At 44.8% G+C, this 16,256-nt stretch overlaps 1 protein-coding gene across 3 annotated transcripts in view; it reads right to left on the bottom strand.

The window, feature by feature from the left end:
* Window positions 1-1,910: 1,910 nt before the first annotated feature.
* Window positions 1,911-16,256, bottom strand: part of LOC117871874 (GTPase IMAP family member 4-like) — a 20,768-nt gene continuing 6,422 nt past the window's right edge. Inside the window, exons 3-5 of one of the 3 annotated variants that reach the window (XM_034759645.1) lie at window positions 5,872-5,994; window positions 5,217-5,265; window positions 1,911-4,453 (exon numbers count right to left, since the gene is read on the bottom strand). In XM_034759645.1, coding sequence (XP_034615536.1) covers window positions 3,441-4,453; window positions 5,217-5,250 — 1,047 coding nt within the window. In that variant the 5' untranslated portion in view covers window positions 5,251-5,265; window positions 5,872-5,994 and the 3' untranslated portion in view covers window positions 1,911-3,440. Of the gene's footprint in view, window positions 4,454-5,216; window positions 5,266-5,370; window positions 5,406-5,871; window positions 5,995-16,256 lie in introns of those variants that run through there. The other 2 variants (XM_034759646.1, XM_034759644.1) reach the window with 2 other exon arrangements.

Below are 16,256 nucleotides of genomic sequence, written 5' to 3'. Positions count from 1 at the left end.
GTGTGTTGTTCAGGTGATGAATGAGATGTGCCTGCTGCAGTGAGGGGCTCTGGGTGTCTGGGGTTACTGGTTGTGTTGTGTGGGTGGTTCTGAAGAATTGTGGCAGTTTGGGCCAAGTATCCACCCTCTGTGCAGTTTCCCTCACACAACCAAGGAAATGATTGCATGCAAAGTTGCTGTACAGTAGGGGTGGGGCTGGTTAGGAGAGATGTACCCAGATAATCCTGGCTAGTGACCTGCTCCCACACACTGCAGAGGAAGGTGAAAAAACCCCAAGGTCTCTGCCAATCCGAATGCACCCTAGGATTGCATTTGCCTCTTTCACAGCCACTAAGGTTGGTGGCTCATAGTCAACCTCGGATCAACTAATACACCCAGTGTCTCTCCTCCTCTGTCACTTCCAACTGATGAGTCCCCAGCTCGTCGCAGAAATTCTTATTAGTAGACCTTTAGTGTATAACTTTGCACTTTGTAATATACAATTCCTGTCACTCCAGTCTTCAAGGTCATCCAGGCCTTCCTGTATAATATTCTCATCCCGCTCTGCATTGACAATGCACCCCAACTTTGTATCATCAGCAAATTACATTAGCACACTCCTACTCTTTGTGCTAAGCTCATTAATAAAAACATTGACTGATTTGTCCCAAGACCGATCCTTGAGGAACTCCACTAGTGACCTCCTTCCTGTCCAATAGTTCACCTTTCAGCACAACCTTTTCCCCTTTCTCCCAGTTTCTTACCCACCCATCGATCAATCTCTCATCTCATCCATCCGTCGCTTTGACATTTACCAGGATAATGATGCTGAGCCACCTGGCTGCGGCAAGGACTCCAGGAGGGATTGTTCCTCCAACTCTTTAGTGCAGGGGGAACGCACACACTGCACCATCTCTTTGGATGCTGATGCCAGATCTCCCTTGTATGCCCAGTTAGTTAGTTGGGTTGGTGAGGAGGTGTAAGGGGCTAGGCCCTCCCTTCTCTCTGCCCACTTTGTAGTGACTGAGTGGCTCTAGAAAGAAGTGTCAATGCTTCCCAAGTAAAGGGACTGCAATTGTGCCAGGGCCTTGAACAGCAGATGTGGGGGTAGTAAGACTCCTCGCACCATCCCTCTCTTCATGCCCTAGACCCTTCATGTGAAAGGTCTAGGGAGTACCTGGCACTTAATCTTTGGAGACAGTTTTAACATCAGCAAACCCAGACATGATTTTAATAATAGCAAAAAAATTATTAACAGAGGGTCCTGTGGCACTTTTGAGACTAACAGAAGTATTGGGAGCATAAGCTTTCGTGGGTAAGAACCTCACTTCTTCAGAGGCAAGACTGAAATTGTTATCAGCAAAGTATGAAAGCATCAGGGACCATCTATATCACCATTTCCATCTAGAGCCCAGCCAGCGTCAATGTATCACTAGAAGCAGTCTGTAGACACAACCAAATGTATGTACATCTTTACTTTGGGTAACAGGTGGCAGTAAACACATTTCATACGTACAAAAACATGCTTTGTAGGATTGTACGTGCTTTGGCAAAGGAAAAACAGCATGAAAAATAAAAATAAAATCAAAAGCAATTATTCCTGCACCTTCAGTTCTGGACATCTATTATTCACAAACCTCACCACAAAACCTTGCATAGAATGCACACAGATGTCGCATAGTAAGCTAACCAAACCCTTGGCACTCCTAGCTAGCCCCAGTAATACAGCTGAACTGTTATCTAAGACCCTTTATTGACTGGTGACAGATAAATGAGAAATAATCAGGTTTAACTTTCAGATCCCAGGCTGGGTTTGCAGTACTAACAATGGGAAAAAATAGCTTTTAACATCTAGAGTGAGCAAATTTGATCTGGAGTTATGGTGAGACAAAAACATGAAACCTACAATGCGATTTTCACAGGCATTTTTAAAAAAGGGAACCAAACCTAGAAATGAATGAAATTTGCTCTGATTTAAATGATTCAATTCTATGCTATTGAGTACTTCACTGCAGAAAAGAGTAACAGCTTTCCATTTTTTCTGCTTTAAAAAACAAACTAACAAGACCTTGTCAAGTATTTCCATATAAATACATTATGCAAATTGGAGTCAACCACCACCTGTAATAATAGTGAGGGAAAACAATGAGTCCCAGACACTCATGTCTAAAGGAATGTATGTAAGGGGAGTTCACATACTGGTCTCTGCCCTCCCCCTGGGCCCAGCACTGAAGAGGAAGTCTTGGGCTATGGCTACCCTGTGGAGCTAGGGGTGTGATGCCCAGTTTGCACAGGCAGACTCATGCTAGCTCTCGTGCAGCTAGTGTGCTAAAAATAGTCACAATTGCATGGGCAGCGGCGGCACAGGCTAACCTCCCTGAGTGCACCCCCCACCCCCGGGGTTCAGGCGGGTTTATACTCAGGGAGGCTAGCGTATGCCGCTGCTCCTGTTGTCATGGCTACAGTACTATTTTTAGTGTACCAGCTCAGAGCTAGCGCGAGTATGTCTGCACAAGCTGGGAATCGCACCCCAGCTCATAATATAGACATAGCCTCACTCTGAGCCTGTGATGCTGGATGGGCTGCCAAAAAACTCCTTCAGGTCGTGTGGAGTAGTGAAGAAACTCTTTCTCCCATCATACGAAGGAGTGACTTTTGCAGGGTACCACACACTTGGATTAAGTCCCTCTCTGGTAAGCAGGCATCTATATTTATTCCCCTCGGCACTTGCACTAGGTTCTGGTCTAAGCAAACAAGTATCTGCTCACCGTGGAATAGCGGTTTACACGTTTATAGCTTTTCCCAGCACAAATTCTCTTTCTTGGACTCTTGTAAAGGTTATAACTAAACTCACAGTGTCTGATCCTTTCTATTCAAATACCTCTTCCTCATTCTCCTTCGTGATTAGAAACTAATGTACAAAAACAGGGTGGTCATTCCTTTCCAGGCTGTTCTTCACCTCTATGATTCTCAGATTGGGTCTCCTGGTTCTATTTCCCAAATTTTCTGTTTATCTACCAAGGAATCTACAAGTCAAATATTGTGTTATTAGCTTCCTAAAGTGTTCCTGGAGCAGGAGCCCAGCAGTGCATAGCTGCATAGCAGATGTGTACATGGCAATATATATACCTCTGTCATGTATGTATATTGTTTATGTTTATACTAAGTCATGTAATTATATTGCACACATTGAATTCGTGCATTATAACAGTGATAGCAGTTAGCCCTTGGAATAGATTATCAAAGCATGTCAGATTCACTAGCACAAGTGAGAAGGTATCTTAGCAATTAAGGGCCCATTTCATTCCTTGTGTAGCTCTACTGGCTTCAGTGGAGCTACACCAGGGCTTAATTTGGTCCTAAAATGCAGAACGTTGGGGTCCGTAGGTTTAACAAGCAGTGAAACTTCATTTGCGACTTTTATAGACTCAGCATAACAGGATTGAGAAGTTAAATGTAGCTCAGCCATCAATAAACCAAACCTTAATTACTTCAAAAGCAAATGTAAAAGCACCCAAAACCATTTCCCATATTACACCACTTTCAGCTTCTTCCCTGGCTCCTGCTTGTTTTACAGCACAATCTCTCTCTTTTTCTCCTAAAAGTCTCAATTTTTGTTGTTGCAAAACCAACTCCTTTTCTGCTACTTCTTTGTGCCACATTATCTTCTCCTTTTCATCTTGATACTGCTTTTGTGCTTCATCCCTTCTTTTTAATTCTTCCTTGAGTCGTTTTATTTGCTCCTCATAATCATGTTTTATTTTCTCTTTCTCTCTTTCCAGCTGCTCTGCATAGTTTTTCTTCAGCTCCTCTGTTTTCTCTTGAAGCTTCTTCTCAGCATATTTATACATCTCATTTGTGTAACATGTGCCTCTGTTCTCCCGCACCATCTTATCTACCATCCCCAGCAGCTCATTAACCTGGGCATCCCGTTCTTCTCCAGTTGCTCTGTTGTTGAATGCACAGTATTGTTTTCCAAATTTTCCTACCAGCTCACAAAGGCCTTGGGCATCAGAGCCTTTTATGAACTCTTCTAATTTGGTACCTTCTAAATCATCTTTCCGAGTGAATAACAGGATCATGTACCTCATGGACTCAGCTCCAAAAATATCTTTTATTCGTTTGACTGCTTTTTTTTCCTCCTCAGTGTAACGGCTCAGTGGCACCACTAGAACGATAGCATGGGGCCCTGGGGAGGAGACTACAATACAGCGACTGATCTCTCGACAAGTTTCTTCCATTGGTACATGTGTGTCAAAAATGCCAGGAGTATCAACCACCACCACCTTCCTCTCATTCCAGATGCTTGTCTCCTTACTGCATTTTGCTGTTACAGACTTTGCTGCAAGTCTGGACTCAAACACTTTCTTGCCAAGGATGGTGTTTCCTGTTGCACTTTTCCCAGCTCCAGTTTTACCAACAAGGATGATTCTCAGTTCTGATTCCCCAGTGTAGCGGCCGACATCCCCTGGGGCTGTTGGGAACATGTGTGAGATATTCATGACATTACAAAGAAAACCAAGTAGAGGTGGGTAGGTTTGAGGATATCTGCCTATACAGCTATAGACATTTGAATGCAGAGATTAAGACGTTTTCACTTTGGAACTGAATGGCACAGTGATGTAGGGCCCCATCCCAGCTCCCATTCAAGTCACTCCACATTGGGAATCTTTCCGCTGACTTCACTAAGAGTTGGATCAGGATCTTAGGGCTCTAACTTCTCACCTCTGAGAGTTTAGCTTCGGGTCTAGTGATCATTGGTTTACTGGCCTCATCAGAGTCACTAGTGGACATTGGTCCACATCCCAGAAGACCAGGCAGTCTGGGCCATCTCTACACTTGGGGGAGACAGGATTGGAACAGCAGTGTTCCTAGCAGGTCAGGAATGTGGTGCACTGACAGTCTGGGTGAGGAAGAGTCTCTTTCAGAGTGGCTGCATGCACTGTCCTCGGCTCTTCAGCCTTTATACCCCTGGGCAGTAATGATTATAAAAAAGTCCCCAACTATAATAACCCGTTTTAAAACCTCTTTTGTGTCACGAGCTCCTGCTACATTGCTGACCTTGTTCCTAGGGGTTCTTACCCTTATTTCAGACATTTGCATCAACACTCAGTGCAGATCATTAATCTCAAAGGGGAAGGAGCTCACCTGCAGACAGTAAACCTTTAAGTATTTATATTTATATTAATTAATGGCAAAGAAGGGACAGGATAGAGCCCTGATTGTTATTTCCTTACCGTCGGTTTGTTCTTTCTGTATCCAGCTTTCCATTTTTAGTTGAAATATCTGTTGAAAAACAATTATATTTAAAATCTAGAAGAACCTTTCCACAGAAGAACATACTACAGATATTCAGATATTAGAGAAACGTCAACAACCATGTTTGAATACCTTTGTGTCAAATATGAAGTCGCCCCTCTACCTTTAAACCGGAAAGGATTATGGCCGAAAATTAAATGTAAAAGAAGAGAAATGTCAATGACAGATTTTGAAGACACTTTACTAAAAATTGTGAAGAAAATGTGGACCTGATTTTGAATACTGGCCCCTAACTTTGCACCTGAAATTGTATAGGCATACTTAATTGTGGCTAGGAATGGCTGGAAAATGGAATTTCCATCCCCCCCAGCCCACCCCCACCCCCAAATCCAGACATAGAAATTTGTTTTGGCCTAATTCAGGGCAAAAGATTTCAAATTTCAAAAATTTTGTGAAGGAAATATTCTGAAATATTATTTCAATGTTTTGTAAATGAAATATTTGATTTCAAAAACATTGAAATAATGAATTAAACAAATTAAAAATAATTCATATGATAATGTAATAGAAATGTAACATGAAAGTTGGAATGACCTTACTGATATGTACACGCCTATACAACCTTAACTCTACCTGGCTTGAAGCAGCAATAGCCACTGGGAATTATCGGCATGCACTCCAGCTGCATTCACTGTGTTAGGTGTAGCTGTACTGAGTGGTGGAGGGATTAGTTGGAGCAGATTGGTAGAGACGTGCCTGTGGTACAAGGAAATCTGGGGATTAGTGTGAGAAGCATCAGAAAGGAGTGATTGTAATTTGAGTAGATCTGGTCTGAGCCCCCCCAGGTGCATGATCAAAGACAAGAGGTACATGTGCACCTTGAGGGCTCCAGTATGCATCATTTCGGCATTGGGTTGTGTCAGTTGTGTCAGTGGCGGTGCATGGAGACTGTCAACAGTGGGGTGGGATATGAGAGTAATCTGTGGGTTTAAGGAAGGATAAGTGAAAGTACAGTAGTAGGTGGAATCCTGTGAGTAACGAGGAAGGGGCTGTAAATGGGGATAAAGGGTTGTAAAATGTAACAAGTGTGGGATCGTTGGTGGGGAGGAAGCTACGAGTTTGGGTGTAGAACCGATGTAGGTAGCACAGGTCAGCACAGCTCATCTAAAGACAAGTTTTGCCTTAGCAAAGAGAAGGCATTTGTCTGTGGTACAGCTGTCAAGAGCCCTAGTCCCTGAGCGAGATGCACCATTTGCAAAGACAGCAGGTGAGTATGTGAGCTATGAGCATATTGGGTTGTCGCTCAACAGGCAGGGTTAAAGTTGTGTGGGCTGTATCTTAACTCTGTATTTCCTGGTTTTCAGAGGTTTGAGATTTGCTGTACACAGCATTTTGGAAGGGTAGGAGATACTTTAAAAAGGTTTTTTTGTCAGTGAATTTCCTAGTTTTTTGAAAAGAAAGAGAAATGTTAGGAGTTAGTGGCTATTCAGGCAGTTGTAGCTCTCAAATAGATTTGTAGCTGATACACTTCTGGGGCTAGCTTATAACTAAAGCACCTAGTTTTTATATACTGCTTTTCATCAGCAGATTTCAACAAACTTGAAATCATTATCCCCATTTTACAGAAGGGAAACTGAGGCACAGAGAGGCAAAATGACGTGCCCAAGGGCATCCAGCACACCAGTGGCAGAGTTGGGAATAGTGCCAGTCCAGTGATCTATCCTGTTGGGGAGTCCGTTATGCATTTCAGGCATGACCAACGCACTCACAGGAACACACGGAGACTGGAGTCTTCGGTTATGGGTAGCGTTTATTGTAGCAGAAGCTCAGCTACACCCTGCAGAAGCATAGCTGTACCGCTCATTTACCTCCCCCACACCCCAAAGAGTGAGCCCAGATATCCGTTTGCACCTCCCCTTTATTGTAACCATTAGCCCTCTCCCTACCCAGGTGGGCAGCACTGGCCTCGGTCTTGACCCAATAAGCGTCCTCTAATTCTCCGCCCCTGTTCACTGTTTATTCTTGACATGGCCTTTTTGCCTTATGGGGATTGTTTTTGAGTACTTGGGTTTGATCTTTTGCAGGTGTGCTTGCATCACGGGACTTTCCGTGCTTGTGTCAGCTGGCCCTTACTAGGCAGACTTGAGCATTTAGCCGTTTCCCCTGCAAGCTGTGGTTATGGGGCTTCCTGTTATGCGACTTCTGCTAGCAGCTTGCAAGCCAGTGTTTACTCTTTGCAGTTTAACAAGTCAGTCCCCCCACATATCTAGTAGGCCACATAGTTGCTATGTGATTGCTCAGTGCTCCTCCCTTCTCCCTGTACATTTGGTTATAGTCAAATGGGGATAATGGTCATGCTTTGAAATGTTTGGCATCTGCAAATATTAATAGGGCCAATGGGAGAAAACTCAGACATGGTCTCTGTCCCCAATCCTGACACATTTGTTCTATGGTGGCTACAGTAACTTTACGTGAATGAGAGAGGACTTGTCTGTGTCTCTCCATCTCCACCCCCTCCCAAAACAAGTACCCCTCCATCACCATCACCACCACCACCATCAACATTTTCAGCTCAGCCTACTCTTCCCAGCCCATTAGTTAGCACTGTAGAAGCCATTAGGATGTAAAAAGTTGCTCCTTGCTCTCGTTCCCTCTGCTGCTGCACACACATATCACACATTCATAATGATGAAGAGGACAAGCCACTGATACAGAGCGATCTGGATCACTTTGTAAGCTGGGTGCAAGCAAACAACATGCATTTTAATACAGCCAAATAGAAATGTATTCATCTGGGAACCAAGAAGATAGGCCATGCTTACAGGCTGAGGGATTCTATCCTGGGAAGCAGTGACTCTGAAAAGACTTGGGAGTGTTGGTGGATAATTAACTGAACATGAGCTCCCAGAGTGATACTGTGGCCAAAAGGGGTAATGCGATGCTAGGATGCATAAACAGGGGAATCTCAAGTAGGAGCAGAGAGGTTATTTTATCTCTGTATTTGGCACTGGTGCAACAACTGCTGGAATACGGTGTCCATTTCTGTTGCCCACAGTTTAAGAAGGATTTTGATAAATTGGGGAGGATTCAGAGAAGAGCCATGAGAATGATTAAAGGATTAGAAAACATGCCCTGTAGTGATAGACTCAAGGAGCTCAATCAATTTAGCTTAACAAAGAGAAGATTAAGGGACAACTTAATTACAGTCTATAAATACTTACACAGGGAACAAATATTTAATAATGGACTCTTCAATCTAACAGAGAAAGGTATAAAATGACCAATGCCTGAAAGTTGAAGCTAGACAAACTCAGACTGGAAATAAGGCATGAATTTTTAACAGTGAGAGTAATTGATTATAGGCACAATTTGCTAAATGTGATGTTGGGATCTCCAACAGTAGCAATCTTGAAATCAGGATTGGGTGTTTTTATAAGACATGCTCTAGTTCAACCAGGAATTATTTTGGGGAAGTTCTATGTGATATGGAAGGTCAGATTAAATTATCATAATGTTTCCTTCTTCATCTTAGACTCTGTGAATACATATGGCCCACTGGTCTAGATAATACTTAATCCTGCCATGAATGCAGGGTACTGGATTAGATGACCTCTTGAAATCTTACGAGTCTATGATAAACAGGACTCCCATACCAATGGGGAGATGGGTCCATGACCACCAATGTCTTCTCCATCAGAGAAAAAGACCTCTGTGAGGCTTCAGTCCATATTTAAAAGGAAGCTAAGGAAATCCCCATACAAAAATGTAATTAAGGTGAAGTTAAGCCTGAGAGCACGTGAGTGGTCTGATTGTTTCACACTTTTCAGTAATATTGGAATTGGGGGGAGGGGGGAAGGTATATAAAATTAATAGCTCCTTTCCTTCATTTTGGCTGTAATGGAAAGATACACACGAAAAGAGTCTATAATTGGTTTTTACTTCTGTTCATGTTTCAGGGCCTGCAGTATTTTCAATCCCCTCGTCTCCCTCTGACACAGACAAAAAGGTAGGTTTTTGGCAGTTTGGGGAGATTTCCCCATGCCTAGGGGGCAGCATGGGAAAAAGCACAGGGTGCTTGTGGGAGAAGCAGAGACACATGCAGTTAAGGCTGCCACCGGTAGCAGAGTGAAGATGGAGTTCAACAAACTAGTAGTTTATAGATAGGATGGTTTTAAATTGTGTTGGGAATTAAGGGCAATGAATTTGTGTTTGCTGCAGTGAGTGGTGGGTGAGCCAGTGGAGAGATGAAAAGTGGTAAGAGTGATGAGCTAGACAGATTATCTTAATAACAGTGTTTTGAATGAACTTCATAAGAACATAAGAACGGCCGTACTGGGTCATACCAAAGGTCCATCCAGCCCAGTATCCTGTCTTCCAACAGTGGCCAATGCCAGGTGCCCCAGAGGGAGTGAATCTAACAGGTAATGATCAAGTGATCTCTCTCCTGCCATCCATCGCCACCCTCTGACAGACAGTGGCTAGGGACACCATTCCTTACCCATCCGGGCTAATAGCCATTAATGGACTTAACCACCATGAATTTAACTTCATGGGGGCAATGCAGCAGAATTCAAGGCCAGGAAAGAGGAGGCTACAGTAGTCAAGACATGAGATGATGAAGTCCTGAACAAATGCCTTACAAGTTTGGACAGACAGAAGAGGCTGAATTTTTGAAATATTATATAGGTAGAAACATCAGATTTGGACATGGCCTGGATGTGTGGATCCAGAGCAGTGGTTTTCAGACTTTTTTTCATATGTGGACACCTAAAAAAAATTTCAAATGGAGGAGCAGACCCCTTTTGAAATCTTAGACGTAGTCTGCAGACCACCAGGGGTCCGTGGACCACAGGTTGAAAACCACTGGTCTAGAGAGAGGGTGGGGTCAAAGATGACATCCAGACCATGGGCCTGAGCAATTGGGGGAACGGTGATGTTATCCGTGATGACTGAGAAACTGGGGAGATGAGGGTGCTTGAGACATGGGGGAAGCTCAAACATTCAGTTTTGGCCATGTTGAGCTTAAATTGCGAGCTGGCCATCCACAAAGAGATGTCAGAAAGATATGATGAGATGCAGGATTGGAGGAAGGGTCACAGGTGTTCATCTGAGAAATTGATTTGTGACTCATCTGCATAACTACAGATTCTAAGCCATGTTTGTGCATAGGCAGGAGTGGAGAGTGAATCACAGGTGGCAAATAGGTGGTTGGGATGCCAGGTTGTTGAATCAGCTGGGAAGGAGAAGTAGAGTGTTTTAGCTGGGATGACAGCAGGACTGAATGAGGAGAAAACACATTTGTAGTGAGGGAAGTTGGCCTGGACGGTTTCCACCAGAGATGCTCTGCAGCGTGAGAGCAGGAGCAGAGGAAGTGGATGTGAGAGGTGAGCAAGGACTTGGGGTTGGCAGGTCAGATCTTGCAATCTGGGGCAAAAGAGTCAAGTGTGGAGGAGAGTGAAGTATGGAGAGAGCCAAGAACCCTCTCAATGGGTGAAAGGGAGGAGGATGCAGGAAGGAGGGGCTGAGAGCCGATGAGAAACCATAGACACTGATGGACTGGAAGTCAAGAAAGGACTGGGTGGTGATGCTTGAGGGTGAGGGGAAGATGGGCAATACTGAAATAGATGAAGGGGTGGCGAGAATGGGGGGAATTGAATGAGGGAAAGATCGGACACAGTGCAGTGCTTGGTGAAGACCCAGTCAAGTAAGTGGCTGTTTTGATGAGTGGTAGAGTTGAATGAGAATTGCAGACAGTGGTGGATTAGCCACTAGGCCAATGGGGCCTGGAAGGGGTGGGGAGGGACCCCCACTTTCTCTGGCCCGGGGCCCCAGAAAAGTGTAATCCACCACTGGTTGCAGGCTGAACAAGGAACTGAGAGCTTAGAGATGGGCAGCTTAAGCATGGAGTGGGTGATCAGCATGGAAGCTGTGGTCACTAAGGATGAGTGTGACAGACTGTTGATAGGAAGATGTTTTATGTGGAGCCATTCCTGTGTATGCCTTTGTGCAGAGGAGGGCACAAAACCCCCAAGGTCTCTGCCAATCTGTACTGGGGGAAAATTCCTTCCTAACCCCATGTATGGCCATTAGTTAGACTCTGAGCCTGAGAGCAAAAACCAGCCAGCCGGACACCTGAGAGAGAGAGAATGCTCGGTGACACCTCAGAGCCCTGGTCCATCCTGTCGAGTGACCCATCTATAGCTGTGGCCATCCCTGATGCTACAGACATAAACCGGAAGGGACCAGCAGGGCTGCTGAGCCCTGCTCCTCACTGTCACAAGCTGCCCCAACACACAATCCCCCTCATAAATTTGTCCTGCTCTCTCGTAAAACTAATTGTTTGCCTCCACAACTCCCACTGGGAGGTTGTTCTGGGAGCTCACCCCTCTGATGGTCAGAAACCTTCTAATTCCCAGCCTGAATATGTTCATGGCCACTTTATACCCATTTGTTCTTGTGCCGACATTGTCCTTACCTTAACCAACTCTTCTCCCTCCCTGGTGTTTACTCCCTGATGTATTTATAGAGTGTAGTTAGAACCCCTCTCAGTCTTCTTTTTTCTAGGTTAAACAAGCCAAGCTCTTCCAGTCTCCTCTCATAAGCTAGTTCTCCATTCCCCTGATCTGCCTAGTAGCCATTCTCTGAGCCTGTTCCAGATTGAATCTATCTTTCCTGAACATGGGTGACCAGAATTGTACCCAGGATTCCAAACGAGGTTTCACCAGCGGCTTGTACAATGGTATTGATACTTCTCCATCTCCACTGGAAATGGCTCACCTATTCACAGCCACTTCACATTGGTGGCTCATTGTCATCCTGTGATAGACCCACACACCCAGGTCTCTCTCCTCCATCACTTCCAACTGATAAGCCCCCAGCTTGTAGCACCTATAAGCCCCAGTCCTGGCCCAGGTCCCTGCTGTGCTTGGTGCTATAGAAACAGAACAGAAAGACAGTCTCTGCCCCAAAGAGCTGACAATCTAAGTATAAGACAAGAGACAATAGGTCGATACAGACAGATGAATAAGGCAGAGCAAGGAACCAATGAGACAATATTGTCTAAATAGACAGTACAGACAGAGGGTGAGGGAAGGGGTCTTACACACCAGCAGAGTGAACAAAGAGCATGTTTTCCTTGGGGGGGGTTAATCTAGGAGGGGGCAGCTAAGTGTGAAGGGAAGGGGTGAAGGGGAGAGAGCAGGAGAGGAGAGGGTAGAAGGGGCAGGTGTGAAGCCGAGGTGAAGAGACCATGAGGAAGGAGGGGGAGGGCTGAAGCAAACAGTCACTCAGAAAAGGGCAGCGCAAGTCGGAGAAATATTTGTAGGAGGGAATGTCCAGAGGTCCCTGCTTCAGATGCTCCTGTTCCTACTGGCTGGAGTCTCTGGCTGGCAACTCTCTTCTGTATTCCCCAAGGCCACGTGGCAAAGGGAAGGGGAGGCACCACCTGGATCCAAGTGCCCCTCTACCCCAGAGGGAGGGGTGTCTCCTCTGCACACATCTGAGTCCAGGGGAGTGCTGGGGGCAAGGGTGGCCTCAGCTGAGCACCATTTTACGCCCTCCCCTCCGAGGGCAGGAGCCCATTTCCATGGTATCACAAAACCTAACCATTCAAAAATCCTGAGTAAGACAGTGAAGGACATAAATCCACACCGTGTAGAGGTCAAAGCATAGGGGTTTATTACACACAGCGCTGGCGGAGTGTCACCTGGCTTATTAGGCTCAGAGACACTGTCAATCAATTGATTACAATGGAATATATAGATTTTCCATGGGTGGGGGAAAGTGACGGGGTAGGCAGTTCCACACCTCGGGATTGGTTTTGCAGCAAGACAAGATAGCACATTAGCCAATGGTTAAAAGGTTACACAATGTCTCCGCCCATGGTCTCAAGTTAGCAAATTAACATTTGATTAATACTTTGATAAAATGTTATTAGTATAAAATATATATATTGAATTCTGATTTGGGGTCCATAGGAATGGAGCAACTCCTTTGATTGTCCAACAGGTACATTCCTAGGGGTTAAAGCAAAGAAACAGTGAAAGCATATGGAAATAGAGATTGTCTCCTTTATGTCTTAAGGCAGGGCATTGGTCCCAGGGAAGGGAGGTGGAAGGATGCCATATCATTATAGCGACATGTGCCAATTTTCATAAACTCAAGGTTGGATCTGTGGGAAGACTGTTTTTCCTTCAGGAGAAACACAATAGGAACAGGGATCCTTTGTTCAATTTGAAACATTGGATGAAACATAATTATTCAGTTATTGCTTCAACATCTGGCATTTCTACTGACCAAGCATATCTTAGCAAAGGCAATGTTGTCTTGTTTATTCTGCTTTCTCTTAGCTGATCACTATTAGCTAGGCCTCTGGTCTCTTAACCAAATTCTGGACTTTGGGTCTGAAAAAGAGCTGGCCCAATCCATATACCAGGTTGTTATATAAAATGCACATGGATTTTAACCCTTCAGACAGAAAACCCACAAGATTGGCTTAAGAATCTCAGGATTTTTACAACTAATAAATTGGGGGTTATTTTTAGTTGCCTTCTGGTTTTTGAGCCTTTAGGGTACAATCTCCTCACATTTTCAAGCTTTTCTCTCCAACTTAATAAGAAACTGAGAGCCAGATGTATTCACATGACTCCATGAGCTGAGGCTTTAGGGAAAACACCAATTACCATGAGAGTCATGATAAAATCATAAAAGTTGGCAACACTGCTTACAATTCAATGTTCGACCTGAAACAAACACGGACAACAGTAAATAAATAAATAAGGAGACAGGCAAGAAACCAATATAGCACATTTTAAAGTCTCATGAAATTTAAGCCAACATCAGAAGTTTAGGGGGTCCGGCTTGTGATTTTTGAACTCCTCAGTCTTGGCTATATTGACTCCTCCCCACACCCCATTCCTCCTTCTACCTGGAGAGGAAATGGATGGCAAGCCGGGGAGTTGAGACTTGCTACTGCTCAGCATAGAGGACTCTGTCTACACTTGCAGCAGTGGGTAGCATACAGACACTGTAGCATGGGTGTGGCTAGCAGTGTAGATGGTGAGGCACACCTTAGGCAGGGAGAGTGCCCTACATGCCCAAACCCCAGTGTCTACCCCCTACACAGCTCTCTACAGCGCTTGCCCTGCCTACACTGCTCTTTTTAGCAGGGTAGGGTCCTGCTGCCTCCCCACTGCCGTACCCTTTCCCCACCACAGAGAAAGGCTCTGGCAGTAGGGAATGGCTGTGGCAGGGGGAGGCGGCAGGAAAAGTTTCCAGCAGCAGGGAGCTGCCAGAGCTTTTCCCCACTGCCTCCCTGCCGCTGGAGCCCTTCCCTGTGGCGTGTAGCTATACACCTCAGTGACAAGTGTGGACACAGCCTGCTTGTCACTGCGGGGTGTGGCTACATGTGTCGTGCTGTATTTTACATGCTACAGTAAGTGTAGACACAGCCTTCATCTTTGCTCACACTTGTACTGGAGAGCAGCAAATGTGCAGAGCCTGCTCTGCAGTGCCCAAGGGCATGAATGGGTATTTGAATGCAGAGTATGTACATTTGATTTGAACAGGGGGTGGGGGGACCAACCCGTGTGTGCAGAGCACAGTGGATTAGCCGTCCATTACCGTCAGCACTCAGCCACCCAACAGAAGTCACTATACACATCGTGTACTATGTTATCCCTCCTACCAATGTGATATATGCCATCATGTGCCAGCAATGCCCCTCTGCCACGTACATTGGCCAAACAGGTCAGTCTCTACGCAAAAGAATTAATGGACACAAATCTGACATCAGGAATCAAAATACTCAAAAACCAGTGGGAGAACACTTTAACCTGTCTGGTCATTCAGTGACAGACCTGCGGGTGGCTATATTACAACAGAAAAACTTCAAAAACAGACTCCAACGAGAGACTGCTGAGCTAGAATTGATATGCAAACTAGACACAATCAACTCCGGTTTGAATAAGGGCTGGGAATGGCTGAGCCATTACAAACATTGAATCTATCTCCCCTTGTAAGTATTCTCACACTTCTTATCAAACTGTCTGTATTGGGCTATCTTGATTATCACTTCAAAAGTTTTTTTTCTCTTACTTAATTGGCCTCTTAGAGTTGGTAAGACAACTCCCACCTGTTCATGCTCTCTGTATGTGTGTATATATATCTCCTCAATATATGTTCCACTCTATATGCATCCGAAGAAGTGGGCTGTAGTCCATGAAAGCTTATGCTCTAATAAATTTGTCAGTCTCTAAGGTGCCACAAGTACTCCTGTTTTTTTTATGTTATTCTAGTAGCACACTCTTGGAGCACCCCTGCTCCCCAGAATAGTACAGTCCTTTTATTCTACTGTCCTCAGTGACTGAGGACCATCTTTCTTGAACCAGAAGGACCCTCAGGCTCCTTTGAAAATCCCACCCGTAATATGCAGAGCCTCCACCTAGTGGCTGGGTGAATAAATAGACACACAGCCCTATGCCTGCTCGGGTACTAATACTGCTCATGCTCTAAAGGAGTCAAGGACCAGCTGGTTGCAAGAAGAAACTAAGGCTTTAGTCAAGAAAAGCATAGCATGAAGTTAACAGAAGGGGGATAGGCAGGAACCAGGGATTCATTCATAGATTCATAGATTCTAGGACTGGAAGGGACCTCGAGAGGTCATCTAGTCCAGTACCCTGCCGGCATGGCAGGACCAAATACTGTCTAGACCATCCCTGATAGACATTTATCTAACCTACTCTTAAATATCTCCAGAGATGGAGATTCCACAACCTCCCTAGGCAATTTATTCCAGTGTTTAACCACCTTGACAGTTAGGAACTTTTTCCTAATGTCCAACCTAGACCTCCCTTGCTGCAGTTTAAGCCCATTGCTTCTGGTTCTATCCTTAGAGGCTAAGGTGAACAAGTTTTCTCCCTCCTCCTTATGACACCTTTTTAGATACCTGAAAACTGCTATCGTGTCCCCTCTCAGTCTTCTCTTTTCCAAACTAAACAAACCCAATTCTTTCAGCCTTC

Source organism: Trachemys scripta, chromosome 2, assembly GCF_013100865.1.
Source record: "Trachemys scripta elegans isolate TJP31775 chromosome 2, CAS_Tse_1.0, whole genome shotgun sequence".
In the NCBI taxonomy this organism is placed as follows: domain Eukaryota; kingdom Metazoa; phylum Chordata; order Testudines; family Emydidae; genus Trachemys; species Trachemys scripta.
This window is presented reverse-complemented; position numbering and strand designations above follow the sequence as displayed.